The sequence below is a fragment of the Cornus florida genome, unplaced genomic scaffold (assembly GCF_030987335.1).
Source record: "Cornus florida cultivar Cherokee Brave unplaced genomic scaffold, ASM3098733v1 CherokeeBrave_3.0.0_Hap2_Chr03, whole genome shotgun sequence".
NCBI classification, from domain to species: domain Eukaryota; kingdom Viridiplantae; phylum Streptophyta; class Magnoliopsida; order Cornales; family Cornaceae; genus Cornus; species Cornus florida.
In genome coordinates, this window is record NW_026775573.1 from 3,944,977 (window position 1) to 3,970,891 (window position 25,915).

At 34.3% G+C, this 25,915-nt stretch overlaps 2 protein-coding genes and 1 pseudogene across 2 annotated transcripts; 2 read left to right on the forward strand and 1 right to left on the reverse strand.

Annotated features, from left to right (window-relative positions):
* The first annotated feature begins 154 nt into the window (after positions 1 to 154).
* LOC132300959 (uncharacterized) lies at positions 155 to 8,375 on the forward strand. Its single transcript, XM_059798261.1, has 7 exons — positions 155 to 408; positions 586 to 711; positions 1,435 to 1,582; positions 6,947 to 7,280; positions 7,523 to 7,642; positions 7,740 to 7,825; positions 7,909 to 8,375. The coding sequence occupies exons 1-7, from the start codon at positions 155 to 157 to the stop codon at positions 8,152 to 8,154; spliced, it is 1,314 nt and encodes a 437-aa protein (XP_059654244.1). The 3' UTR covers positions 8,155 to 8,375.
* Positions 8,376 to 9,812: 1,437 nt separating this feature from the next.
* LOC132299118 (small ribosomal subunit protein uS15-like) lies at positions 9,813 to 14,870 on the reverse strand (annotated as a pseudogene).
* A 4,964-nt stretch (positions 14,871 to 19,834) lies between these two features.
* On the forward strand, positions 19,835 to 25,687 carry LOC132299116 (uncharacterized). The gene is made up of 8 exons (XM_059795579.1): positions 19,835 to 20,062; positions 20,241 to 20,351; positions 21,075 to 21,222; positions 22,777 to 22,866; positions 24,199 to 24,253; positions 24,344 to 24,466; positions 25,239 to 25,295; positions 25,373 to 25,687. Exons 1-8 carry the CDS (start codon positions 19,887 to 19,889, stop codon positions 25,495 to 25,497), a joined length of 885 nt encoding a protein of 294 aa, XP_059651562.1. The 5' UTR covers positions 19,835 to 19,886; the 3' UTR covers positions 25,498 to 25,687.
* Positions 25,688 to 25,915: the final 228 nt, after the last annotated feature.

A 25,915-nucleotide genomic window follows, 5' to 3' on the forward strand; every position in this document is an offset into this window, starting at 1 on the left:
ATCAAGACTCTATTACAATAATTCAAGAGGATATTTCTTTCTTATTGCTTGTCTTAGTTGGCCACACAAAAAAGAACTCCGAATTTGTTTATGCGGTAATTTTAGTCATTGGGCTGGGCTTGTTTATTCGATATGGGCTGTGTGTCTTTGTATTATGTATTCTAGCCTTCCTTCTTCACTAAAAAAACGTAATACCACACACGGGCTACATCAGCATCGTCATAACGCCAGTTACCAAACGGATCGACACATCGATGTGGGCTTCTGTAGCAGGCGGTGGTTTGTGTCTCTTCTTCCTGTCTCCATTGCTACTTCGTCTTCCTCTCTTCGCACCAATTTTCGTGCCCTAGTTTTAATGGACAGCCTCAAGAGCTCATCCTCCTCTGCTTTCGCTCATTCTGGTCGAAGGTAAGGTGTTCCTTTCTTTTCTCTCTGTTTTGCAGAAAATGTTTTCCTTTCTTTTCTCTATGTTTGGCAGCCTAGTAAACATTGAAAATTGAAAAGAAAGCTCAACGCATGAGTGGAATTAAAGGGCTTTTTTGTTTTCTGATGTGATTTGCTGCACTGTTTTTGTATTTATGGCAGTGGTGGTAGAGGAAGAGGTTTAGAGATGAAAGATAGCCGTGAGAGGTCGAGAGGCCGTGGCGGCAGCGGCAGCGGCGGCGGCGGCGGCGGTGTTAAAGATAAAATTGACGCTTTAGGGAGACTCATGTATGTAGAGTATATTTTCTTTGATTTTTTCTTCTAATTATTTGTGTGATATTATCTGTTTATATTCGTTTCAATTTATTTGGGATTTTGTATTGGGTTTTTTTACTCGTAGAAATAAGTAAGTAAATAAAATTTCTATTTTTTGAAGTCCATGTGATTAAACAAGTTGGCCTTTGAGGTTGAATGATGATTAGAGCTGAAGAAGCAGATTACACCAAAACAAAAAATTTCTGAAAGTGGGAGGTTGAATTGATTTGTTGCCTTGGATCTGATTGTTTTTGAATTAGGTAATGATGAAAATTTTTGATGCCCATTTTATATGATGATTTAAACATAACTCTTACTTTTGACTTTTGTTTTAATTTTTGATTAATTATATGCTCCGTATTTTTCAATTTTGGTTTCACTGGCTTACAAAAAATTAGAAAATCCACCTCAATTAAGAAGAGTTGTGTTGTTTTTTTAGTTGTATTAGGCTTGACTTTGCGAATGTAGTTGTTATGTGTCCAATTTTTGTAACACAAGTTTTTCAAGCAACAAAAGAAAATAATCAAAATTTTAATCCAAGTTCTTTATTTTGAAAAAAAAATTAGTTCAAAATTTTGATTCTTTCTTTCCATACTTTCCTTCAGCAACCAAAAGGTGCATAAAAATATTTAATTGTGCAAGTCATATGAATTGAGCAATTTTTGTCTTTGTGTATACTGTATATAATATTTACAGGACACGTATATTGCGGCACATGGCTTCTGAGTTGAACTTGAATATGAGGAGTGATGGGTATGTCAAGGTTCAAGATCTATTGAAGCTGAACATGAAAACCTTCGCAAATATTCCAATAAGATCTCACACTGTTGATGATGTTCGGGAGGTTGGTTCTGTAACTCCCTTATTCTTTATATTCTGTCTTCCACATATTTTATTGCATCTGTCATAACTCCCTTAACAGAGTTCTATTCTAGGGATTTTCTTTTTAAAAGCTTCAGTAAGTTTCATTGGATTTTTCATTTTTATCTCTTTCCTTGTTTTCGTACTTTCGTTTTCCTTTCTCTCTCCGGCTCAAGCTTTATCATGAATTGAAGAAAGGATTATTTTTCCTCCTTTTTACATTTAAAAAAAAAAAAAAAAAAAAAAATCTGCTACGGTGTATCACCATTGCATTTCTCCTATTGTCCATTAAGATATATTCATTTCACTTATCAACAGAAATTAGTTCAAAAGTTTCTCAGTTGGTGGGATAGAGCTAGTAAGGGACTCATAACCCCAATCCCTTTTGGCCGAGGAACTACATGCCTCAGACCTCAAAAGTCCGGTACAATACAGTTCCTCCCGGGCTCATGGTCGAGGAACTACATGCCCTCGGATCTCAAGAGTCCGGTATAATACAGTTCCTCTCAGACTCATGGCCAAAGAACTTACCACCTCGAATGCAAAAAGTCTGAAGTTAAGTCAATAGGTTTGAACCTAAATGGGGGCAAATATTCTTTATGACCGTTACACTCACAGGCCCACATACTTGGCCTAATAGTGTACAACCCGTTAAAAGTTTTGTCCCACATCGTAAATAAATGAAAAACGTGAGTTCAATATATAGTGCAATCCCACAATTGTCGATCGCCAAGAAAGGGCCCCTTGATAAATAGGTCTTCAAGTGAAATCGCTCAATCAGAAACCTACATATCAAGGGACTCTCTTTCTTGAGCCTATCCTTTTCAAATTCCTCGAATCATGATAGTATGAATGCAGCACATATTCCAAAAGTTAAGAATTCAAAGGCATCAATAAGAGTCCTCTAAGGCACATATAGAGGCCGAGGAGACACACACTCTAGACCTCATGAGTTTGAGGATACCAGTCAAATAGATACCTCGGATCTCAAGAATCTGAAGGTATCACTAAATTCCTCTAAGGCACAAAGAGCTGCCGAGGAATAAAATTTGTTTTTAGAACTCAAAAAGTCCAAGGACCTCAAGTTTCCTCTAAGGCACAAAGAGCTGTCGAGGAATAAACATTCGCCTTTAGATCTCAAGAGTCCGAGTACCTCAAAATTTCTTTAAGACACAAAAGTACCGCGGAACAAAATGAAATGAAAATTACCTCGAACTCAAAGAAGTCGACGGTTAAAATTTTCATATCCTCTGAAGCACAGAGCAGTGACAAGGATAAAAATAAATTACCTCGGAATGCTAATCAGGAAAGTTGAAGCTAATTGCTCAAGAAAAACACTATGTTGATCTCTAGGATGATTATTAAAAATGATCACCATCATTATTCACTCTTGAAATCTTCAGACCTACGATTCTGAAGACCATCTCTCACTTTTGAAATCTTCTCCTCTTAGGCATGAAGTTAAGGATATCACAAGCCTCAGATATTAAGAGTTCGAAAGTATCAATAAATTCCTTTAAGGCGTACAGCCTAAGAACAACAAGCTTCGGGCCCTAAGAGTCCGAATACAAGCCTCGAACCTCAATAGTCCGGAGGCATCAATAAAATTCCTCTAAGGCGAATGCAGAAGCCGAGGAACTATAAACTTCGGATCCCAAGTCTCCCACATTAGTAAATTCCTTAAGGCACATGCAGAGACCGAGGAATTACGTGCTTCGGACCTCAATATTCCGAAGATATTAAACTACTCCAAGGCATATATCACTGTCAAGGAAAAGCATGATTTGGACCACAAAACTTCAAAGGAATCAGTAAAGTGCATGTTTCGGACCCCAAAGGCCCAAAGGCATCAATCAAATACCTAGAATCTCAAGAGTCCGAAGACATCAAAAAATTCCTCAGGCGCATAGCCAAGGAGCCTCAAGCCTCGGACATTTTGATTTACTACAATTACCATTACAAATCATTAGCTAAGATTAATTCCCTCTAGTTATGGCTATCACGTCAAACAAAAGGGAATTGAGGGCAAAGTGTGGGGGCAAAAATCTCCCCTTTCAATTAAGACAAGACACATCAGCATATAAGGGGACCACCACAAATACTGAGACTATTCAACCTTCAAATTGGGCCTCTGCAAGAAGCTTGAGCCAGGTTAACTAAGCATAATAGGCTGAACTCATCAAGAAGACCCGAGATGATAAAACCCCAAACCCAATTACGAATATGTCACTAAATCCATTTTTAGTAACAGTTCTATCAGAAGTAGAATTATAATCTATGGAAATTAAATAATGTAAATCCTTGTTATAAGGAAAGTATGATGTAATTCAGATTCTTAAGAGACAAGCAATGCAAGTCCTAAAAGGAATCGATTATGATTTTTCCTATATATAAAAAGGGCTCAGGACCCTCAATAAGGGGGACACAGAAAAAAGGGTAAAGCCCCAAAATTAGAGATCCAATTCTCATCACCAGAATACGTTCCGACCTGATTCCCGCACTCCATGCGGGATACGTAAGCAATCTAGGTAATCCTAGATTCGGTCATATCATCCAAATACCCCCTCATCTCTATATAATTTCTCTAGTTCACTGTTTGTTTTATATTATTATTTTGGGTGTAGTAATTGTAGAGAATTCGTTGTCTTGTCAAAGTTGAGTGAATTTTTGCATCTACACGCATATTTTTACAACATAATCCAATAATTTTTTTTTATTTATTTTATATTTTAATATAATTTTTAAGACCATTTAATACAAGTAATAAAATATTTATAATTTTAAGTTGGGATCCAATTATATTTGTAATCAATTAATGAATAATAATAAATTTAATCATTAATAAATGAACACTCATACCATATGCTGATTGTCCCAATTTTGAAATGAATTTTTATTGCATTATTTTAATTTTTTAAGAACATGGAACATTATAATATATAATTTATTTACGAAATTTAAGTCCTGAACTAATTCTCTTGACAAAATTAATAAATAAAACTAAATTTAATCATGAGGTAAATGAAATTCATATCATGTATATTACGTGAGAATTTAAAATATATATATATATATATATATATATATATATATATATATATATAGTATTATTCTTGCATATAAAATAAATGTGTATATATTATATTTTATATTCAAATTTGCATTCTACTTACCTTTTTATTTTAAAGAAAATGACAAACAGGTTCTTGAACTAATTAATGCATAATCACTTATTTTATAATATCATAACTACTCTTTATACAACTTAATTTTTTATTTTTTATTTTTAAAATAACTTCTTCTTTCTTTTTTTTTTCTTTTTTATTTTTTATTTCTTTACTTCCAATTTTGTTATTGTTATTCAAGCTAATTAAATATTAAAGTATTTCGTATAATAACAAAAGTATATAGGTGATGTTTGGCTTGGTGATAGAAATGGCCACAATTCCAAAACATGTACTACTAATTAATTAAATATTTAGTAGTCCAGTGCAATAAACCGAAAAGGCGTCTGTCCTGCAACAACCCAAATCTGCTTAAAATCACAAGAACTGTTTGTTAGGCGTGGACCAGTTTGGTACAGACAAAAGGCAGAATTGGCTAATACTTTGAATGTTTGATTGCTACGTCGTAAAAATATTCGTGCTTCTTAAATTTCATTTGAAAAAAATTGCATCGGTTTGACACAAACTTGTATTGTGTGCACCAGTTTAGGCTGTCAATCTGACCATCGTTCGGGTTTTAACAATTACCTATGGGTGTCAAATGAGCGAGTTGAGTCAAATTTGGACCAAATTAAATATGAGCGGTCAAGTATGAATTGTGATTCACATTCAACCTATTGTAGTGGGGTCGAATATGAGTTGGGTCAAAATGATTCAAGTCAACCCATTAAGACCCGGTAACTAATTTAAAGGAAATTTTTAAATATTTGTTTTTATCTTGGGATAATTTCATCATTATATTTTTTTGTGATAAATAAATAAATTTCAATCCACTAAAGTTATAGAAAAAAAATTACAATGATGAATACACCACAATGTTTCAACAAATTAATTTTCAGTCGTGCGCATATAGAGCTAAAAAATTAATAGGGACAATTGCATTATTAGATTTAATTTAAAATAATGAATACACAATCAGAAAGAGACACACACACACACAGAGAAGGAGAGGGAGGGAGGGGTTGGGGTGTTTGTGTGTGAGAGAGAATAGCTATAAATTTAATTTAAAATGATGTCTGAATTGTTTTGAAACCTATTAAACAAGTCCTTCCAAAATTGGTTTTTTATAAATAAAAAAATTGGCTTCTTCTTCTTCTTCCTCCTCCTCCTTATTATTATTATTATTATTATTATTATTATTTAATTCTAAGTAAGCAGATGTAAAAAACTGTCACATGAAATTTAAAATATTTCCCTGAAATACTTTTTTTTTTTTAAATTTTAAAATATTTCAATTTTTTTGCTTGTCTATTTATATATTTATTTTGAAACTATTCTTCAGTCATTGATAACATAAACTGTTATAATTTCTAAATTATTGATTTTGAATAATTTAAATTTTCGTTTTCAATAATATGAAAATTGAATTATAGAAAATTCGTTAAGTGTTATGTTGTTCGAATGGTTGGGTTGTTCCCTGTGTTCGAGAGCTTGTGCTCGAGGCTTGCATCCTACCCCTCCCTTTTAACTAGGGGTGTCAAAGTATGACATAATCCACCAACACGATACGAATTTTGGTTGACCTTAAACGAGTTTGGGTCGTAAACAGGTCGGCACGATTAACTCCTTTAGTTAATCGTATTGTATTTGGGTTAAAGGGTTTAACCCGTGCAACCCATTTAACTATTTAAATTCCAAAATAACCATCTAAATTTGTATCTTATAATTTATTATTTTATAAATTAGAGATTATTTAATAACAAATTTTTATTTAAGTAGCAAAATAACTATCTATATTTTTCTAATATTTGATGTTTGATTGAGTATTATTAATAATTTAAATAATATAATATTTTACTTTATTAAGTAAGTCATTAATAACGTGTTTAATAAATAAATCCCGGTTAATATTAAAGATCCTTGACACATTTATTAAACGGGTGGAGCTCATTAGTAGAATACCTTACAACTCACTGCATGAATTGAGACCCCTAGGCTCTAACCACTAACCCCCTTAAAGTGGGCTAACTTCGTCCTGAGTCCGTCTGACTAACACAACCCACAAGGCCTGGGGCCAACATACCCAGGTTCGTTTAAATATAAGCAGCTCTAGGTGATAACAACATAACCAGGTGATTTTTTTAAATGCAACGGTCACGGCAATCTCATTCTCTCCAAGAAAGATGTCAAGAACTACAGAGAAGATGACGGTGTCGTTCACACTTTGCAAGATAGGTTTTAGAAATTCGAAAGCCATAGTTATCTTGAAAGCATTGAGCAGTTTTCATGTCAATGGAGTCTTTCGTTGCTGGAGGGATGGAGTTTCAGTAGGCATTGTGGATGATAAAGGAAGGACCTGGTACGCAGAATTCAATGCCCAGGGTTTAGAAAGTTACGATTTTTACTTTGAGGGTGAAGCTTCTGCAAATCTTCAACAGCTGTTGAAGGTTCTTGAAAAACAAGAAGACGCAGAGGTTTTTCTAAAGCAGAGGACGATATCTGTCGTGAAAAATAAAGGTATATGATCTTGCATTAATTGTTTTTTTTTAAAAAAATTTGTTTTATGAATTAATTTGATTTCATGGAATCTTTAGATTTGTATTGCTATCAAGACGTACTCTTTTAATATGTTCTTCAATATTTTCAGAGTTCTTGAATGAGAGTCCCTGAAGTTAATTGTTTCATGTGTTCTTTTGTTTGATGATTACAGTTTTTTTTATCTTGAATTTTCTTAAAATTATAGCTTTACATATTTGCAGAAACACTTTGGGCGCAAAATCATGTAACTAAAACAGTTCCCTTTGAACAAGTTCCAAATGTGTATGCTAGAGCAGTTGGTATTAAAGCACCTTTGCTGAACCCATTCAGGGGAGATGGAGGTATGGTCTGAAAGGGGTTTTTTTTTATTGTTTTTGTTTTGTTTTGCTTTTTTTGATTAAATTAACTTGTATTAATAGAGTTGAAATATGTTGGCAGTGATAATGTTTATCAGCAATACAGTTATAAGAGCCCGGAAACAGGACAATCCAATGAAGACTGCAACAATGTATACATTTGCAGTGGTGAGTAATATTTGATTGGTAAGTTTTTTTATTTATTTAATGAATTTAGTTTTGAGTTTTCTTTTCTTTTTTTTTTTTGGCAGAATGATGATTATGTAATTCAACATTTGGCTCACATTGAGGAGGATGATAAAGTTGTAGTTTCAGACATGGATCATAGTCCGATTGGTCACCCAATAATAGTCATCCCCGGAACTATAACTGCACTTCTGGATTTTGCTGCATTAACGGACAGAGTTTGGGTTCGGTTTAACGGAGAGGAGAAGGGCAAGGTTAGGATGAGCTTTGATCTAAAGGATGAGCATGGGCAGGTAATCATAGAGCTGTGAATGTAATTGTAGACTCCTTTAGAACCTTTTTAACTTATTCAACAGTACTCTTTATTTATGTGTGTGTGTGTTTTTAGTCATTATTTTAGAGAAGAAGGCATTACGATTTACAAGAACGTAATTGGGTTTTTGCATTGATACTCTGCTTCGGCACTTGAAATCTTCACCCTCTTGGTAGGTGAAAGAAGTTATTAGTTTAACAAAGCTATTTTTTGATTTAATAGATGTATGTATGCATTTTGTGTTTTTTCACTAGATTCTTCACTTCCCACATTGTTCAGTCATTAATGGACAACGTGGATGTTCTTGGACCTTGTAATCTTCTGTCTGGATATTTAGCCCTTTGAATGAGAGGTTAGGTATTGCTTTTCCAGGTCTATTGTCCTAAAAAAAGATGGGTCTTTGTCTTACTTGGCCTGTTAGAGAGAAAAAATCTCATGATTTCCTCCTAATTCAGTGCCTTCTCTTTGTATTGCGAACTCAGAATCCTTTTTTCTTCTTCTTCTTCTTCTTCTTCTTCTTCTTCTTCTTCCGATTGCTTGAGCCCATTGAATTTACTCCTATCTTTCTGCTTTTGCAACAATACCAAATTTGCCTGCTTCGCTGACCAAATGCAACCTTAAACCCATCTTCAACGGCTGCTAGATACCAATTCTCCGGTGCAAGCCGACGCCCACAACAATCAAATCACCAATTTTGGCTCCCAGCTCCCAACTCCGTGAAATTACGTAACATCACCCGCAATTTTGGACCATTGTTAATTGACTCTGTAAATACCACTCTCCGATTGGATTTGTGGCGGTGGCGACCACTCGTGGCCGTGGAGGAGGAAGTTTCGTCGGCGAGGCGTTAGAACTCGACGACCACTTGCTAGATGGAAAGTTCCTCGGTGTGGCTCAGTGGTCCACCAATCGGACGACGGTGCCATTTTTGGGATGCGATCTCAAACACCCAGTTCACTAATTTAATGTTGGAGGCTACAAAACATTCACCTCCAACAAAAAAATTCACAAAGAAAAAAAATGGTGGTTGTGGGTGGAGGTTGCGGCGGTGAGTGGAGAGAGAGAAAGAAGGAAATGGTAGAGTAAAGTGAAATTGGGGTTAGAGAGAGAAAGCGTCGAGTTTTGGGAGATGATGTTGGGTTAGAATTTCAAATGGTATACCATGATATACTTGGTCATAAGACACCTGTCGTTTTCTGGTTGGGCCAAGTCAACTATGAGTCCTGATAGGGCAGGACCTATGTGTTTCTGCTTTTTGATTTGATGACTGATAGATAATAAGATATTAACGATTCACTTGTTAATAAATCCAATTATTTTTTTATTTTAATTCGTCCTACTATGTATCAATGTTTATTTCTCGATATGAAGGAAAAAATACTCTTTTGCATGCAAAAATAAAAAATAAAAATAAAAAAAAAAGTCTAATATTACATACTTCTAACTCTTCGCAAATCCCCTTTTATATACCAATTATAGATGATTTTGATCCTATATCATTATTATTAATTTTCTTATGGGTGGGCCAATGTTCAAACAAAGGTCGACAAGATAAGTGTTACAAATAGTTTATATACAATATCAAGTATATTAAAACGAAAGTACTGTAATTTTTCGCGGTCAGCCTCGTTATTCTTGTGAGTATGTAATTCCCAATTTATAAAAAAATTGAATTGCTAATATGCATTTCCCAATCTCCAATAATACATTATGCAATCAATAAATCAAAATCTGCACATTCATTTTACATTGACTACACACACTTCAAATTCCCAAGATAAGATTGATCACCTCCCATTCTAGACAAGTTAGTCCTGTACGGTTAACCCTTAATATATCTCATTACACCCTGCAGTGATTCGCCACCGTACAAGCTGAAAAACATGAAAAAAATTCCATCCAATAATTTTAGCATCACAATAACCGTCATCATTGATCATTATAATCAACTCCCAAAATTATTGTGACAAGCTCATCACCATTGTTTTTAGAGTTCCTCCTGCATCTTGAAGTTTTGCTATCTAAAGATTTAGATAGAAGCTCCAAATCTGCTCAACCATGAAAACGTTCCGTAGATGTTACCAATGGCATCTTCTTTAGACCGCAAGAGTGCTGGGAGTGGTAGATTCACTGCACGCAGAGAAAAATTAATAATTAATACTGAAACTAAAGAGAAGCAAAGGACAAAAATTTCTCTTTGGCACAAACAATACTTTTAAAATTAATTGTTTTGCTTCGAAAATGTGTCTGTTTAAAATTAATTGAGACAACAATTGGAACTTTTAGAAACAACATGCAAGAATAGGAGGTCACATGAAAATCTCATGCTTATGATTATGCAACCACTCACTATTTGATATCTTTGATTCACAAGTTTTTACATGAGATACTTGATGTAGCAATATCACGGAAATCTATATACTCATCGTTGCCTTGCTGACTTTCCAAATGAATTAAAAAAATTAAGATGGGCGAGAAGCAAATAAGGAGTCAAGGCGTCATGCAAAAGACAAGTTGCCAAACTCTGCTAATCCAACCTGTTGAGTTTGACAATAGAAATCAGTGCTCCTTTACCACTTGCAAAAGACACAGAGTTGCCGTTAAAGCATTTTGAAGACATTCATGAATAATATTAACATACACCTGCCTGTCTAAATACCACCTACTAGCCAAATCATTTTTTAACCCCCTCTATTCTCAATTTTACCATATCTTCTGGAAAAATTATATCCTATCAAAATCCTTGTGTTATTACTTGCACTCTCCATACAAGCCTGGTGGTTCTATGAATTATATATAACATAGCGAAAGCCTAAGTGAAATATTATTAAGTGATGACTCTTTCAGCGGTGTAACTGGGGCCTAGTTTCCCATGAGGCGGCTTCCCGTAAATTACATATACCTAGTTCGACACTCCCTATCCTAAAACCTATATAGTCAAGGAGAAGAAGTGGATTCGCCACCGCTTTCCCCAGACAAAAGAAAGACACTAGAGCTCCAGTTCATTGGAGCAGGAATCAAAAAAGATTTAATTAAGATATTTCACTTCAGAAACATTTTCTATCACTACGATTCTACAAAGGTGCTGATAGTGTAGAACTTAAACCACCTCTACATGTTGTCTTGGTGGAGCTAGATTACCTGTATCATGTTGTGAATTAAATAATTTTAAAGTTAGTCTAGTAAGAGAAGACCGTATGTTGGCCAATCCAAAAGGTGGAAGGAATGTTCAAAATGTTTTCATGCCATGCCAATCGTACCAAAGGTCTTTAAACCAAGACATAATCATGCCATTATGGGTACAGAAATATTGAATTAGATAGAATGTCAAGGAAAAGATCAGCAGATCCCCACGTCCTTGAGAGAAAGGCATGGTACTAACACTTACAACATTATGGTCAAATCCCACATCCACTACTAGGAGGATCTTCAGTATATCCTAATATTTATTGAAGAAACAGAAGGATATAGATTTTCCTCAATTCCTTCTTCTCATGTATTAGGAGGGCTTTCCAAAAGGAAGTTGGCAAAAGGCATGGTACAAACCTCATACATTATGATCAAATCCCACACCCACTACTAGGAGAAGAAAATAAGTTTTGTCATATTTCCTGACTCCATAAAACTCAGAACGGGAAGTAGTCACCTTGGTTTTACCCACATAATCAGCATTAGTCCGAATGTTTACTCTCACAACAAATATTGTAATTTTAAATACGATCCAAGTTTTAATGAAACAACAAACTCAAATTCTGAGTCTGAACGTAATTTACAACATACACAGAACAACCAAATCTCGTAAACTGCAACTGGAAAGATCAATCTAGGACGACATCATGATCAAATCTTGAAAGCCCTAATTAGCATGTGCCTTCCTAAAACCCAACTTAATCATTATAACTCAATGCTTCTTAAACATGACCAAATTTGTCTTAATGCAACAAAAACCATGACAGACTTGTTGGTGTAAGAAAAATAACAGACTATTTAACCAGTAATGTCAACATCATTATGAAACATATCATCAACCAACAAGGTGAATCTTACGTTGGCAATTCTAATATGCAGATGTGGTTACTCATTCTATAGAATGCTTGTTTTCATTTCTCATTAGTCATTACCCCAGCATACTTAAGATTTAATGATTCACTAAAATGCAACAAAGCAATAGTAACAGAAAAGAAGTATTTCAAAGCTAAAGATAGAAATTAAATGTCTGAAAACATACTATTTCCAAAGAGGCGGAAGCTTTTTTGTCTTCTTGTAGCATCGAGCAAGTCGGTGAATCCTGCTCTCAACAAGGATCAACCTAAACTGGGAATCCTTATCCTTTCTGTTCCTCTCCAGATGTTCCCGAATTGCACTGCTTTCTTAATTAGATGGTATAGATCCTCAGGTATTTCAGACCAAGCCCTAGCCAGTTATAAGAAACTCAAAAAATAGTTTCACCATATACATTCAATTCAAGATTAAATAATCACATAAACAACATATAATGGAATGTGTACTGTGGGCCTTGAGTATCCGTAATATCTTGCTTCCAGTGACACTCCACACTTGAGCAATCCCATGAGAATCACGAAGAATAACACCAATTTGAGAAGGTGTCATACCCTTCTTCACGAACTTGCAGATGTTCTCCTCAACCTGCAAGATAAGCGGAAAAAAAAAAAAAAAAATCAAAAATAAAAAAACAAGGATATAATCATAAAACTAAAATAAATCACAATGAAAAGAATTAGTGTTACAACTTTAAAATAAGATATCACACCAACTATACTTGGGCATTGTTCAGTGAAAATGAGATGAGAAATATTTAAATCGTAAAGCGGTTTAAGGATTTATCTAGTGCGCAAAATCAATTAATAAAACATAACATATTGAACAGACTACATACTTTCATACAAAGGAAATGGAAAGAAAATCATCCATGACGGGACATAGTGAAGAGGTAGGATATGATACATAATTGAGAACAAGTAAAACTTGTAACATTTAAGATAATAGGATGATCAATTACCACAATATCTATGATACTTGACATGGCAACTCCAACATATCTAAACACGAACACATAATGTGTGTTACAAACCATATTGCTAATCCTTATATATATTGCAAGGTTTGAGATTGATAAGTTCAAAAATGCAGATTGAGTAAATACTGAATTGCTAGCTATGATTTGCGGGGAAAAGAAAGAAAGGGGAAAAAAAAGTGTCACAACACAGTGTAGTAGTCATGCACATCCTAAATCAACAGTGGACTCTTTTACACATGTAAAAAAGATGTCAGACATGGATGCCAGAAGTTCCAAAATGCAAAGTATATAAATATATATTGATAGGTAAGCGTTACATGCACACACTCACACGCTACACTGCTCCATGTGGGACTCAAACCACTAACCTCCCTTTTGATAAGGAGAGCTCATACTACCTGGGCTAGTGGCCATGGTCCAAGTATTAATAAGAAGAACTCTCCTCCACAACATATGATCAAACAAAATGAGAAGTTTCAGCAAAATGCCAATTGTTAATAAGAAATAAATGAACAGTGCAAGCACAATGAACACAATTATGGTTTCATTCATAGAAGAAAATAATTAACGTGGTATCAAATTGTCACAAAACCAAACAAAAGAAAGGAAAATTGATTTGAAGTCAAATATCCAGAAGTAAATTTTCCTTTTTTTTTTTTTAAATAAAAAATAAAAAATCAACTTGCTCAGCCATATAATTGACAACATAAATAGCTTAGTTAATTGTGTAATCTTTAGTTATCCCTTAAAATTAAAAGCTTCCATTGGTAGCTTATGTAGAGTTTGAAGGAACATGTTTATCTCCCATCATTGAACTATTAATGAAACTTAAAATCATATTGGTACATTTTTTAAACTAGTTGACAATCCACTTCTCAATATCTTCACCATCTGCGATGTTAACAGTTTCCATTTTCCACCATGAACCTACGACAATGGGTTTATACACAATAATGTACAACGAATAGAATATGACCATTCAGTATCCATGGGGTCCAAAAATTACTTTGTTTTCTTATTAATCTTAAAAATAAAATATAATACAGGGTTTCACAACCTTTTGATTTCCCTCAGGACTATTATTTTTTATTATCAAATATAAATGACTACAATCAACCTTCAATGGACATGCTTAAAGAGTTCTAAACCACGAGGAAAATGTGTGTGTATATATATATATACATCATTAACACCAAACAAACACTATTGAGGACACATTAGGGTATCATTCAATGAAAAGAAAGCGAGAGAATAAAAGTAATAAAGGAATTAGAATCTAATACATCCGGAGCAGAGAATCTTAAGTAAACCTAGTGGAGTCCTCTTGTATGGAAGAGCTGAAGCTGATATACCCTTACTGTAACCACAAAACACACATAAAGTTACATCAATTTTAAAACTAGCTGATAGATTACATATATGTGTGTGTGCGCGCGCGCGCGTGTGCACATATAGCAGTGTTAATCATAAGTGCATATGCACAAATGTGTCATATATGCGTGTGTGAGTGTTTATCACTGAATTGAGTAGAAGAACAAACCCTCGACTGTGCATGCGACCCATTTTGACAGTGGTGAGGTACGCTGTGCAGTGAGCACCAATTGAACAAGCTCAAACCCTAGATGGCTACAAGGGGAACGAAGAGGAGATTAGGATTTTATATCTACTTTAATTGCATACGAGTACCTGAGAGTAGCTAGTTTTTCACTTTTACCGCTTTGAATTATAATAATTCCAATTGTATATACTTTGGAACTAATTGAAGCAAACAAGCCCAAACGCGACCACTTTTCCATGGGCCGCTTTAGGTAGGATTCTGCATTTGTGTGTCCAAATTTTAGATGCGGTCCTGTTCAATTGGACTGTTTTTGATTTTGGGCCAAATCCTGTTAATCATCTCTCCGGGTTTGTTTGTTATTAATATTTCTTTGGACGATGATGGTGTGGGCCTCTCAGACACCCCAATAATCTATTATAGGACATAAGTAGTCTCTCCTTCTTAGCATGGCAATTTGTATTCGTAAATCCTAATCGTATCGTATCAATTTAAGGATATTTTAGTAAACAGTTCAATTTAAACACGACCCATTTAATAATCGTATCAAGAACTCTCGATACTAACCCAACCTGTTTATTAAACGAGTTACACGTATAACCTGTTTAATAAAATTAAATATTTTATTATTTAAATTATTAATAATATTCCATCAAACTTTAAATACTAGAAAAGTATAAGTTTCAATCCAATCAAATTACTAAATAATCTCTAATATACAAAAGAATAAATTATAAGATACAAATTTAGATAATTATTTTAAAACTTAAATAGAAATTTGCTTATAACATGTATGATTAAATGGGTATAAACGAGTAATATGGTTGAATCACTTAATCCAAATACGACACGATTAACTAAATGGATTAATCGTGTCAATCCGCTTATGGTTAATCCAAATCCGTTTAACTTGTGTCGTGTTCGAATCGTGTTGGTAAATTGTATCAAACTTTGCCACCCATGCACCTTTCAATTAATGAAAGAATTATTGAGCCCATGGGCCACTTTGGGCAAGATTGTGTAATTGCGTGCTTAACTTTTCAATGACTAATTCGAATTTTAGCCTGCTAGATTAAAGCCCAAGCCTGTTAATCGCTCTCTCCTCACATTTGACTGTGGATGTGACCTCTTCATAACTACTGTGAGTCATTATTTTTTTCATAAATTAAGTAACTCTGCTCCATTTAATGTGGTTTTGAACTTTGAAACTTTTTTTTTTCCCCTGTAAATATAATATTTGAATTTTGTTCCTCTCTTAGGTGATGAGAGAATGTGTTCCGATCCTATTGGAGGGGTAAGGCAATCCCTTTCAAGCAGGATGCAGATGAATGCAACACTTAAATATTTAAAAATTTGTTTTGATTAATGTGATTTCATTTTGCACTTCAAATGTTCAGATGTTTGTGTTTGCTCTACTGGACATGTCTACTTATCAAATCATATGACAATCATCTTCTATTCTTGACTAAGATACCACTCTGGTGGTCATTTACCCTCTTAGTTTATATTTACTTCTCTTATCAATAAGTTTAAGTGATAAGGACATGACTAATCATTTATTTTATTTTACGAAACTCTTATTATTTCATATGTACAAGTTGAATCGGTCAAATTTTTTATATACTTGGTTCCAAAAATAAGAAACTATTAATAGCTTTCTACATGCGTATAATCTCTCCATCCTTAAAGAGGGGGAGAGGTTCGAACCCCAACATTTGCAAAAGAGCGTGTGTTTACTTTATCATTTGAAAAAACAAATACAAGTCAATAGCTTTCATTCAATATTATATATTCTTATAACGCTACTGACTATGAAAAACTTCTAATAAAAATTATGGTTCAGACCTGAATCGGTCACCGTTTTTTTAAGAATTAGTTTGATTTTAATTTAATTTGAAGAACCATGTGCACCCTAATTGTATCAATTTATATAACCGTGAAATGGCAAGAAGGAACCAATTTAATTCAGGAGGAATATTCTGTCTATTGCAACAATTGCCTCCTCCACGCACATATATTTTCCCCTATAAACCAACATGAGCATCTTTGAACAGGAGCATCCCATGAAATGCTTCTCCCACATAAACTTCAATTAATAACAAAGTAACAGCCTAAAAGATAATAGGTAGTATTAAAATTCCAAAATTTTAATAATAGAATTCCATCAATAACAAAGTAATAGCTATTAAAAAAGCCAAAATTTAAAATGAAAATCAGCTGTAAAAGGTTTCTGTTAATATTAAGAGGAACAAAAGTACAACCATTAATTTCACGGTGTATGATTAACAAGAGTGCATATAAAACCTTAGAAAAAGAAAATTAAAGATTTTGTACATCAAGCAATATAGCCCATAGGACCATACAAAACCTTAGAAAAAGAAAATTAAAGATTTCGTACATCAAGCAATATAGACTATAGGATCGGTTGAAACCATCGATAGTGTACATTATATTGCATCTGTTCATGAGAGAGATTTAATGACTCCACCTTGCGTTTTTCCAAATTATACACTCCAAAATCTTCTTCAAGTGAGTTAGATAAGATGACATCATCAATGAAATAAATAGAGTTGGGTTTATATTCAGGGTTGTATCTAACTGAAACGAACTTTGAATCATTATGAGCTAAAAATAAAGCTTGATCACCGAAATTAGTCACATCTTCCCATTTACGATTGCTCCAATTAAACTTAAAATTTTCAAACAACTTGGTTCTGGTTCTCGGTTTGCCATTAGAATCTTGGTAACTTTCAAAATTCCTCACAACCATCAACAATTCACCGGACCACGACTCCACCAAGTACCTAAAGTACCTGTATCCGTTGATAGTACCAATGCAATTGCATACCTCAGTACTGTATGAGTTGACAGTACTAAAACAATTGCATACCTCAGTGTATGAGTTGAAAGTACTAGGACAATTGCATACCGTCTCCTCATTGTAATTAGACAAAGATTTATCCAACAAGGAGCATCGAAGCGCACCACCATCATCAAGCCAGTAGAAGTTACCCTGGTAGAATATAAGGGAAACCCATCTGTAGCTTCCTCTAGTGAAAACAGGCGTCCACTCCCTATGACTAAATCTATAAACAGCGATATGATATGAGTATATGGTGTACAAGTAGAGCATGCAATTGGGATCGCTAAGACTGGACGATGTGATGAATCTAAGGTCCTTTCTGTCACTGATCATTGACTGTTTGGGTGGTGGTGGAAGATGGACAACCATTCTTGAAAGGGGATTGAAGAGATACAGTCCCTTCTCATAATAGGGATACAGTAGTAGCCATCCACGATGGGGAGCGATACATACGGTCCTTTTGGGAACAGCAACACCACTACTACCACCGCCACCGCCGGAATCAGTCTCCTCCTCAACAACGTCGGCGTCGTCTGCCCTCAGGAAGCTCTCCATGGCTTTTCTAAATTCCAAACAACTAATCTGGTATACCACATCATCATCATCATTGTACGACAACCTCTTCATGTTGGGTGGACGGTACCTATACTCTGTGGTGGTGGTGTTTTTGCCAAAACCAAGACATAACAGTTTGCGATGATCATCACATAATAACTCGTTAGTACTGTACAGGAGTAGTAATGGAGTAGCACTACTTTTTGGTACTCCATTCGTAATTTCAGATGATAGCACCCTCGCCGCAGCAGATCGCCATGAGTGACATACACCGCGACATCGTAGAAGATCGAACGTTGTGGTCACATGTGCCATGATCAACTCCAGCACTTCTTGGGGAAGCTCAGACCAACAACAATAATTTTTTTTATTATTGCTATTAGCCGCCATGTCCGCTATCAACCGGTTTGATTGAGAGGGAATCCTAGAACAGGAAATCAGCAAATTATATTTCAACTCAATGAGTAACCCTAACCCTAACCCTATTTATATATATATAAAATAAAATAAAACAAACCGAGTAAATCTTTGTTTCCTAATCCGAAAGTTATCCTACTTGTATTTTTCTTTGTTTCCTGATCCGAAAATTATCCATGTTGTATATATTTTTCTTTGTTTCTTAATCCGGAAGTTGCTTTGATTGTAATTAAATTCTTTTGAGATTTGAAATTAGAATTGCAAGAGGAATTGAATTCTAATTAAAATAGGATTCCATTTGTGTTTAGGATAGAATTAAAAAAAAAAAACAACTTTAGCTGGTAAGTTAAACGCATGAGTAATTACTAAAATTCCCTCAAATCCTCTCATTTATTTCCGAATTAAACTTCGCTATAAAATTTCTCCTGAAATTCCATCAAATTCCAATTCTTGTAAAATCCCATTCACCCAAAGCATATGAAATCCATTTTCAAATTGTTAAAGAAAAAAAATCCATTTTCAATTTCAATTCCGTTGAAATCCATTTCCTCTTTCTAAGAATTCTATTTATAGTCTTATTCTTTTTTGAAAAATAAAAATAAAAATAAAAATTCCTAAAATAGTAGTTTGTTTGGAAGCAAAGAAAAGAAAAATCCACATCCTCAATAGGATCACACACAATTTGATGGCGGTATATCATATATCTTCCAAAACCTTAAATTGCATTTCATAATATTTAAATAAATTCAGAGATAAGCATGCTTGTACGGAGTCAGCTTCTTAGTTCCATCAACACAACAAACCCAACAAGCAAGGCTGAATGTTTTATAATATATAAGATGATTTATGAATTATTTAATGATATTGTTATTAAAGAGACAAGTTGTATATTAAAGAGACTGGCCTCTTTGCTTCTGATATATCTATCTTTGGAATTTGAAGTGTGTATGGTCAATGTACAATCAATGATTGAAATTGCAGATTTTGATCTATTGGTTGCATAATGTATTATCATCAAATGTTTGTAAAGGGACGATGGTTTATGTCAATCAAGACTCTATTACAATAATTCAAGAGGATGTTTCTTTCTTATTGCTTGTCTTAGTTGGCCACACAAAAAAGAACTCCGAATTTGTTTATGCGGTAATTTTAGTCATTGGGCTGGGCTTGTTTGTTTGATATGGGCTGTGTTTCTTTGTATTATGTATTCTAGCCTTCCTTCTTCACTAAAAATACGTAATACCACACACGTGCTACATCAGCATCGTCATAACGCCAGTTCCCAAACGGATCGACACATCGATGTGGGCTTCTGTAGCAGGCGGTGGTTTACGAATTCTGCGCAACTGCTGTGGGTCTCTTCCTCCTGTCTCCATTGCTACTTCGTCTTCCTCTCTTCGCACCAATTTTCGTGCCCTAGTTTTAATGGACAGCCTCAAGAGCTCATCCTCCTCTGCTTTCGCTCATTCTGGTCGAAGGTAAGGTGTTCCTTTCTTTTCTCTGTGTTTTGCAGCCCAATGTTTTCCTTTCTTTTCTCTCTGTTTGGCAGCCTAGTAAACATTGAAAATTGAAAAGAAAGCTCAACGCATGAGTGGAATTAAAGGGCTTTTTTGTTTTCTGATGTGATTTGCTGCACTGTTTTTGTATTTATGGCAGTGGTGGTAGAGGAAGAGGTTTAGAGATGAAAGATAGCCGTGAGAGGTCGAGAGGCCGTGGCGGCGGCGGCAGCGGCGGTAAAGATAAAATTGACGCTTTAGGGAGACTCATGTATGTAGAGTATATTTTCTTTGATTTTTTCTTCTAATTATTTGTGTGATATTATCTGTTTATATTCGTTTCAATTTATTTGGGATTTTGTATTGGGTTTTTTACTCGTAGAAATAAGTAAGTAAATAAAATTTCTATTTTTTGAAGTCCATGTGATTAAACAAGTTGGCCTTTGAGGTTGAATGATGATTAGAGCTGAAGAAGCAGATTACACCAAAACAAAAAATTTCTGAAAGTGGGAGGTTGAATTGATTTGTTGCCTTGGATCTGAATGTTTTTGAATTAGGTAATGATGAAAATTTTTAATGCCCATTTTATATGATGATTTAAACATAACTCTTACTTTTGACTTTTGTTTTAATTTTTGATTAATTGTATGCTCCGTATTTTTCAATTTTGGTTTCACTGGCTTACAAAAAATTAGAAAATCCACCTCAATTAAGAAGAGTTGTGTTGTTTTTTTAGTTGTATTAGGCTTGACTTTGCAAATATAGTTGTTATGTGTCCAAATTTTGTAACACTAAGTTTTTCAAGCAACAAAAGAAAATAATCAAAATTTTAATCCAAGTTCTTTATTTTGAAAAAAAAATTAGTTCAAAATTTTGATTCTTTCTTTCCATACTTTCCTTCAGCAACCAAAAGGTGCATAAAAATATTTAATTGTGCAAGTCATATGAATTGAGCAATTTTTGTCTTTGTGTATACTGTATATAATATTTACAGGACACGTATATTGCGGCACATGGCTTCTGAGTTGAACTTGAATATGAGGAGTGATGGGTATGTCAAGGTTCAAGATCTATTGAAGCTGAACATGAAAACCTTCGCAAATATTCCAATAAGATCTCACACTGTTGATGATGTTCGGGAGGTTGGTTCTGTAACTCCCTTATTCTTTATATTCTGTCTTCCACATATTTTATTGCATCTGTCATAACTCCCTTAACAGAGTTCTATTCTAGGGATTTTCTTTTTAAAAGCTTCAGTAAGTTTCATTGGATTTTTCATTTTTATCTCTTTCCTTGTTTTCGTACTTTCGTTTTCCTTTCTCTCTCCGGCTCAAGCTTTATCATGAATTGAAGAAAGGATTATTTTTCCTCCTTTTTACATTTTAAAATAAATAAAAAAAAAAAAAATCTGCTACGGTGTATCACCATTGCATTTCTCCTATTGTCCATTAAGATATATTCATTTCACTTATCAACAGAAATTAGTTCAAAAGTTTCTCAGTTGGTGGGATAGAGCTAGTAAGGGACTCATAACCCCAACCCCTTTTGGGGGCTAAATACCTCTGATCTCTACTTTAGGTGCCAAAGAAGAATGATGAGAAGCCTGAAAACGAGCAAAAAGGAACATAATCTCTGAGGTTCCCTAGTTTTATTTTTCAAAACCCCAAACTGTGGTATAAATAGTAAGCTTGAAACATAAAAAAGTAATTAACACACATCCCCCCTGGCCCCCAAAAAGCCAGCTCTTTTAAAACACTAAGAATATTGCCTTCTAAATAGTGAGCTTGAATACTTAACATTAATATATATATATATATATATATATATATATAATTGGTCCTCCAAAAGTTTGTGCAACCCTATTAATACTGTTTTTCTATAAATAGTGAGCTTGAAAACATTAAAATAATAATAATAATAGGTGTTCTCTATAATTTTTATAAATAGCCTTAATTTTAACTCGTCTAGGCTTTAACTTTTAGAAGCCCACGTTTAGAGGGAGAAGTTTAGAAAACCCATAGATTACCCATGCCCTTCTCATTTTATGCACTTAGTAAGTTACGAAATACTTTTAGTTTATAGATAATATTCTTTATATATAACATATATGATAAGACCCAATTGTGAATAAATATATTACTTTTTATTATTTTTAATCTTCTTATGTAATTAGTTCTGCTCCTCCAAATAAAATTTTCTGGGTCCAACACTGCTCAGTAGGTATATAAATTTCTTTAGTTCTAGGATCAACATAGACATGTTGTAGTCATGTATATAAGTAATATAACCATATAAATTTTAATGAACAACATAAAACCATTCTGAACTCATGTAGGGCTCGCCTAGACATTGCCTGAATGGCAGGCTTACACTGGTAAGAGCTCTGCCAAAGTTGTCTTGTTACTAAGATCTAATAACTGACTTGAATAATAACTTCTATTCTGGTAGCTTATATTATGCTGCACATCAAGTATCTACCTCCCTGACTCCTTCAGACACACCAGCTTCTATGATGTTTATATTCATGTTGTCCTCAGTACATCTCCTGTACATCCCGTACATTGTTAACTTCATGCTTTTTCTGTTCGGTTTTTTCATTTGACCCACAAAATGTGAATATTTTCATCATGATCACTTGTATTTCACATTAGTTTCTCGACAAGTTTCCTTTTAGCTTTTTAATTCATTGTCCACAGGCTGTCAGAAAGGACAATAAGCAGCGGTTTAGCCTACTGGACGAAAATGGAGAGATTTTGATACGTGCAAATCAAGGGCACACAATAACGGTAATTTATTCTCCTTTAACCAGACTGTGGTTATGAATTTGAAAGAAATTTTTTTTTTATGGAGGGTTGAGACCAGCAGGTGACCTTATATATGTGCATGTTATTGTGTTTTACAGCTCCCTCACTGTTATTTTGAACTTTTCACTAAGTGAATATTCACTAATTTGATTATTATGATCCTGAATCAAGTGCCCATGGCATCCTTTTTGTTGTGGCTGTGTTCTTGTTTCATATGTCTAAGTTTATTCCTTTTTATGTCATTGAATTTTTTTTATGATTTATGAGAATGGGTTTGTGTCATGACTTGTATGAGTGTAGAATTTATTATTATTTTTCATTGTGATTCATGGGAATATATTATGAACATAATGTTGAACTTTTGAAGACCCTAATGTGGTGAACATGCACCATCGCCACTGACATGGTAGCCATGCATCCCAAGTCGGTGATCAATGTTATATTGTTGAATTATTTACTTCTTTTTTTTTGTTAACTAGTAGGTGGTATACAAGCCTTTAAGGTGCCTCCCAAGGTCGTCAAGGTTTCAAACCCAGACCCTTAAGCATAAATTGTAGAGATGATTTCACTTAGGCAATAGGCTGGTGAGTGGTGGCCTGACATGAAACGAATTATTTTGTTTTTGCAGAACAGAATACTAATGTAATAAAGTATTTTATTATCTGAATTGCTGATACAGGAATTGATCTTTTCAGATTGATTGTAAATGCTGACATATTATCTTAAACCTATGACATAATTGGTTTTAGGACTCCTTAAGCATTGATTTCACCTGATTTTTTATCCAGATTGTTAAGATCCCTAGCATTCAATGAATAGTTTTCAACTTCAACACACCAAACGCCGCGCCCCCCCCCCCCCCCCCCCCAAAAAAAAAAAAAAACACAAAATAATAAGTAAATAAAATAACCCCAACAAATCCTTTCTTCTTACTCAAAGTATTGTTCCTTCTTGGTTCAAAGTTCACTGTATTAGCAACTATCTTAAATCTATGCCTGCAAACTAGATCTACCCCTTTCTTGGCCCTCTATTCTTCAATTTCTTAGTCTTCTCAATATTTCGGAAAGTGTGATAAAATGTTTCTCTGAACCGCGAGAGGGAACCCAAGAAATCTAGCCAGCCCTTTAATTTTTTTAATTACCAAGGTGTAAACCTCCATCTTCCTTTATTTACTACATAGCTCCATGCAGTAGCTATAAAGTTAGAACATGTCCTGAAGTTATCACAATCTTGTTGTAATGTAATTTTATGTTGTCTTTTAATGAACTTCTTTTGCTCCAACAATTTATATAAATTTCTTTGTGTGTTTGACAGACAGTAGAAACTGAAAGCTTATTAAAACCAATCCTTTCAGCCGAAGAAGTTCCAGGTTAAGATACTTCTACATGTGATATATTTGTTTACACCGTAGTTTTCATATTTTTTTGCTTCAATGCATTTTTACCTTGGTGATTTGCAGTCTGTGTGCATGGAACCTATAAGAAATTCTTGGATTTAATTTTGGAGCATGGTCTCAAGCGCATGAAAAGGTTGCATGTACACTTCTCATGTGGCTTGCCAGCAGATGGAGAAGTAATCAGCGGTAAGATGCTTGGAGAAATCTTCTTGCTCTTTTATTTTATTTTATCAGCATCACTTACTTTCTGAAACAATCATGATGTCATTGCTTATAGTTTCTGAGATAATCATGATTTCATTGCTTATAGTACATTGAAATTTGATATGTATGCCTCACCTGCTTTTGCGAAGTGGAAAACAAAGTAAAACCAGAAAGGGGAAGTAGAAGGGAATGAAGAAAGAGTAACACCAAGAACATGGTGCCTTATATGTTAATGATGGCCTCTCCCTCTAATTTATGCATCTCTGGTCTGTCTCTGTGCAATAAATTGATCTTTGGTTGTGCAGATTTTAACAGAGTTCAGAGTCAAAGAGGTGATATTGATGACTTACTAGATGTGACTGTTAATTTGCGTATGTATCCCGGTGAAATGGTAGTTGGATAAGTTATTACATGCTAGTATGATACAAATAGGCTACCTTCCTTCTAGCTAACATAGCTCTGTTGATGGGAAGTCTCATCAAATTGTGTTAAGAATGCTCTCCATATCACAAGTTTCTGAAAAACTGGACTGACAATTTTTTTCTGGAGGCCTATTGGTTTCAAGTTTTCTTGTATCAGGCACCTAATTTTTTGTATTGCACCATTTAGAAACATTTATACATGACAGTGTCTTTTCTTAGAGGAGTTGTGTGAATTTAAAAATAGTTGGATGAGATGATAAATCATCTGCATCCAGAAAAAATTATATACTTTTGCTGGATTCTGATCAACTACATGACTTGTCATCTTTCAGGTATGAGACGGGATGTTAATGTTTTGATCTTTCTTGACGTCAGAAAAGCTCTGGAAGGTATATAACAAAATCGGTTCATATTGAAGTTCGAAATGAAACCAGTTAATGTTTGTCTAATGCTACATCTATTGCAGAGGGAATGAAGCTTTACATTTCAGACAACAAGGTGATCTTGACAGAGGGTTTCGATGGTGTTGTGCCAGTGAAGTACTTCGAAAAGATTTTGTCATGGCCAGATAGACAGCCCATACCTTTTTAGATCTGGAATTGATCAGATATTATTTTTTACTTTTTGGAACTTATGGGACCCGTTTTGCTCCGAAGACATCATTGGTTCTTCTTTTCATTGAAAAATGTAAATATGGCACATGTAATGAGATAACCTCAATTGAGTACAATATTTCTATCTATCAATGCTTCAAATGATGAGAAACTTTGTAACTCAAGTATTTCATGTTGTTTAGGGCATTGCGTTGTAATATTAACCTCTTTGTACATGATAACACTATAGGCTTTCTTGCAACCACTACACTGGGGTCCAAAGTGTCCTTGAACAGAAGTGCTGGTGTTTGAGTCTTCTCTCTCCTTAGTTTGTCCCCAAAAAACAAAAGAAAAAAGGAAAAAAGAAGAGGTATTTCATGTTGTTTTACACCCCCAACTAATTGTGCAGGAAAGTT

What these genes read in the sequence shown, in the direction of transcription:
- LOC132300959 (XM_059798261.1), top strand. Translation starts at nt 155, where the DNA reads ATGTATTCTAGCCTTCCTTCTTCACTAAAAAAACGTAATACCACACAC. An exon ending in TTCGCTCATTCTGGTCGAAG is followed by an intron (nt 409 to 585) that starts GTAAGGTGTTCC and finishes TATTTATGGCAG; the next exon opens with TGGTGGTAGAGGAAGAGGTT. An exon ending in CAATGTATACATTTGCAGTG is followed by an intron (nt 7,826 to 7,908) that starts GTGAGTAATATT and finishes TTTTTTTGGCAG; the next exon opens with AATGATGATTATGTAATTCA.
- LOC132299116 (XM_059795579.1), top strand. Translation starts at nt 19,887, where the DNA reads ATGTGGGCTTCTGTAGCAGGCGGTGGTTTACGAATTCTGCGCAACTGC. An exon ending in TTCGCTCATTCTGGTCGAAG is followed by an intron (nt 20,063 to 20,240) that starts GTAAGGTGTTCC and finishes TATTTATGGCAG; the next exon opens with TGGTGGTAGAGGAAGAGGTT. An exon ending in ATCAAGGGCACACAATAACG is followed by an intron (nt 22,867 to 24,198) that starts GTAATTTATTCT and finishes TGTGTTTGACAG; the next exon opens with ACAGTAGAAACTGAAAGCTT.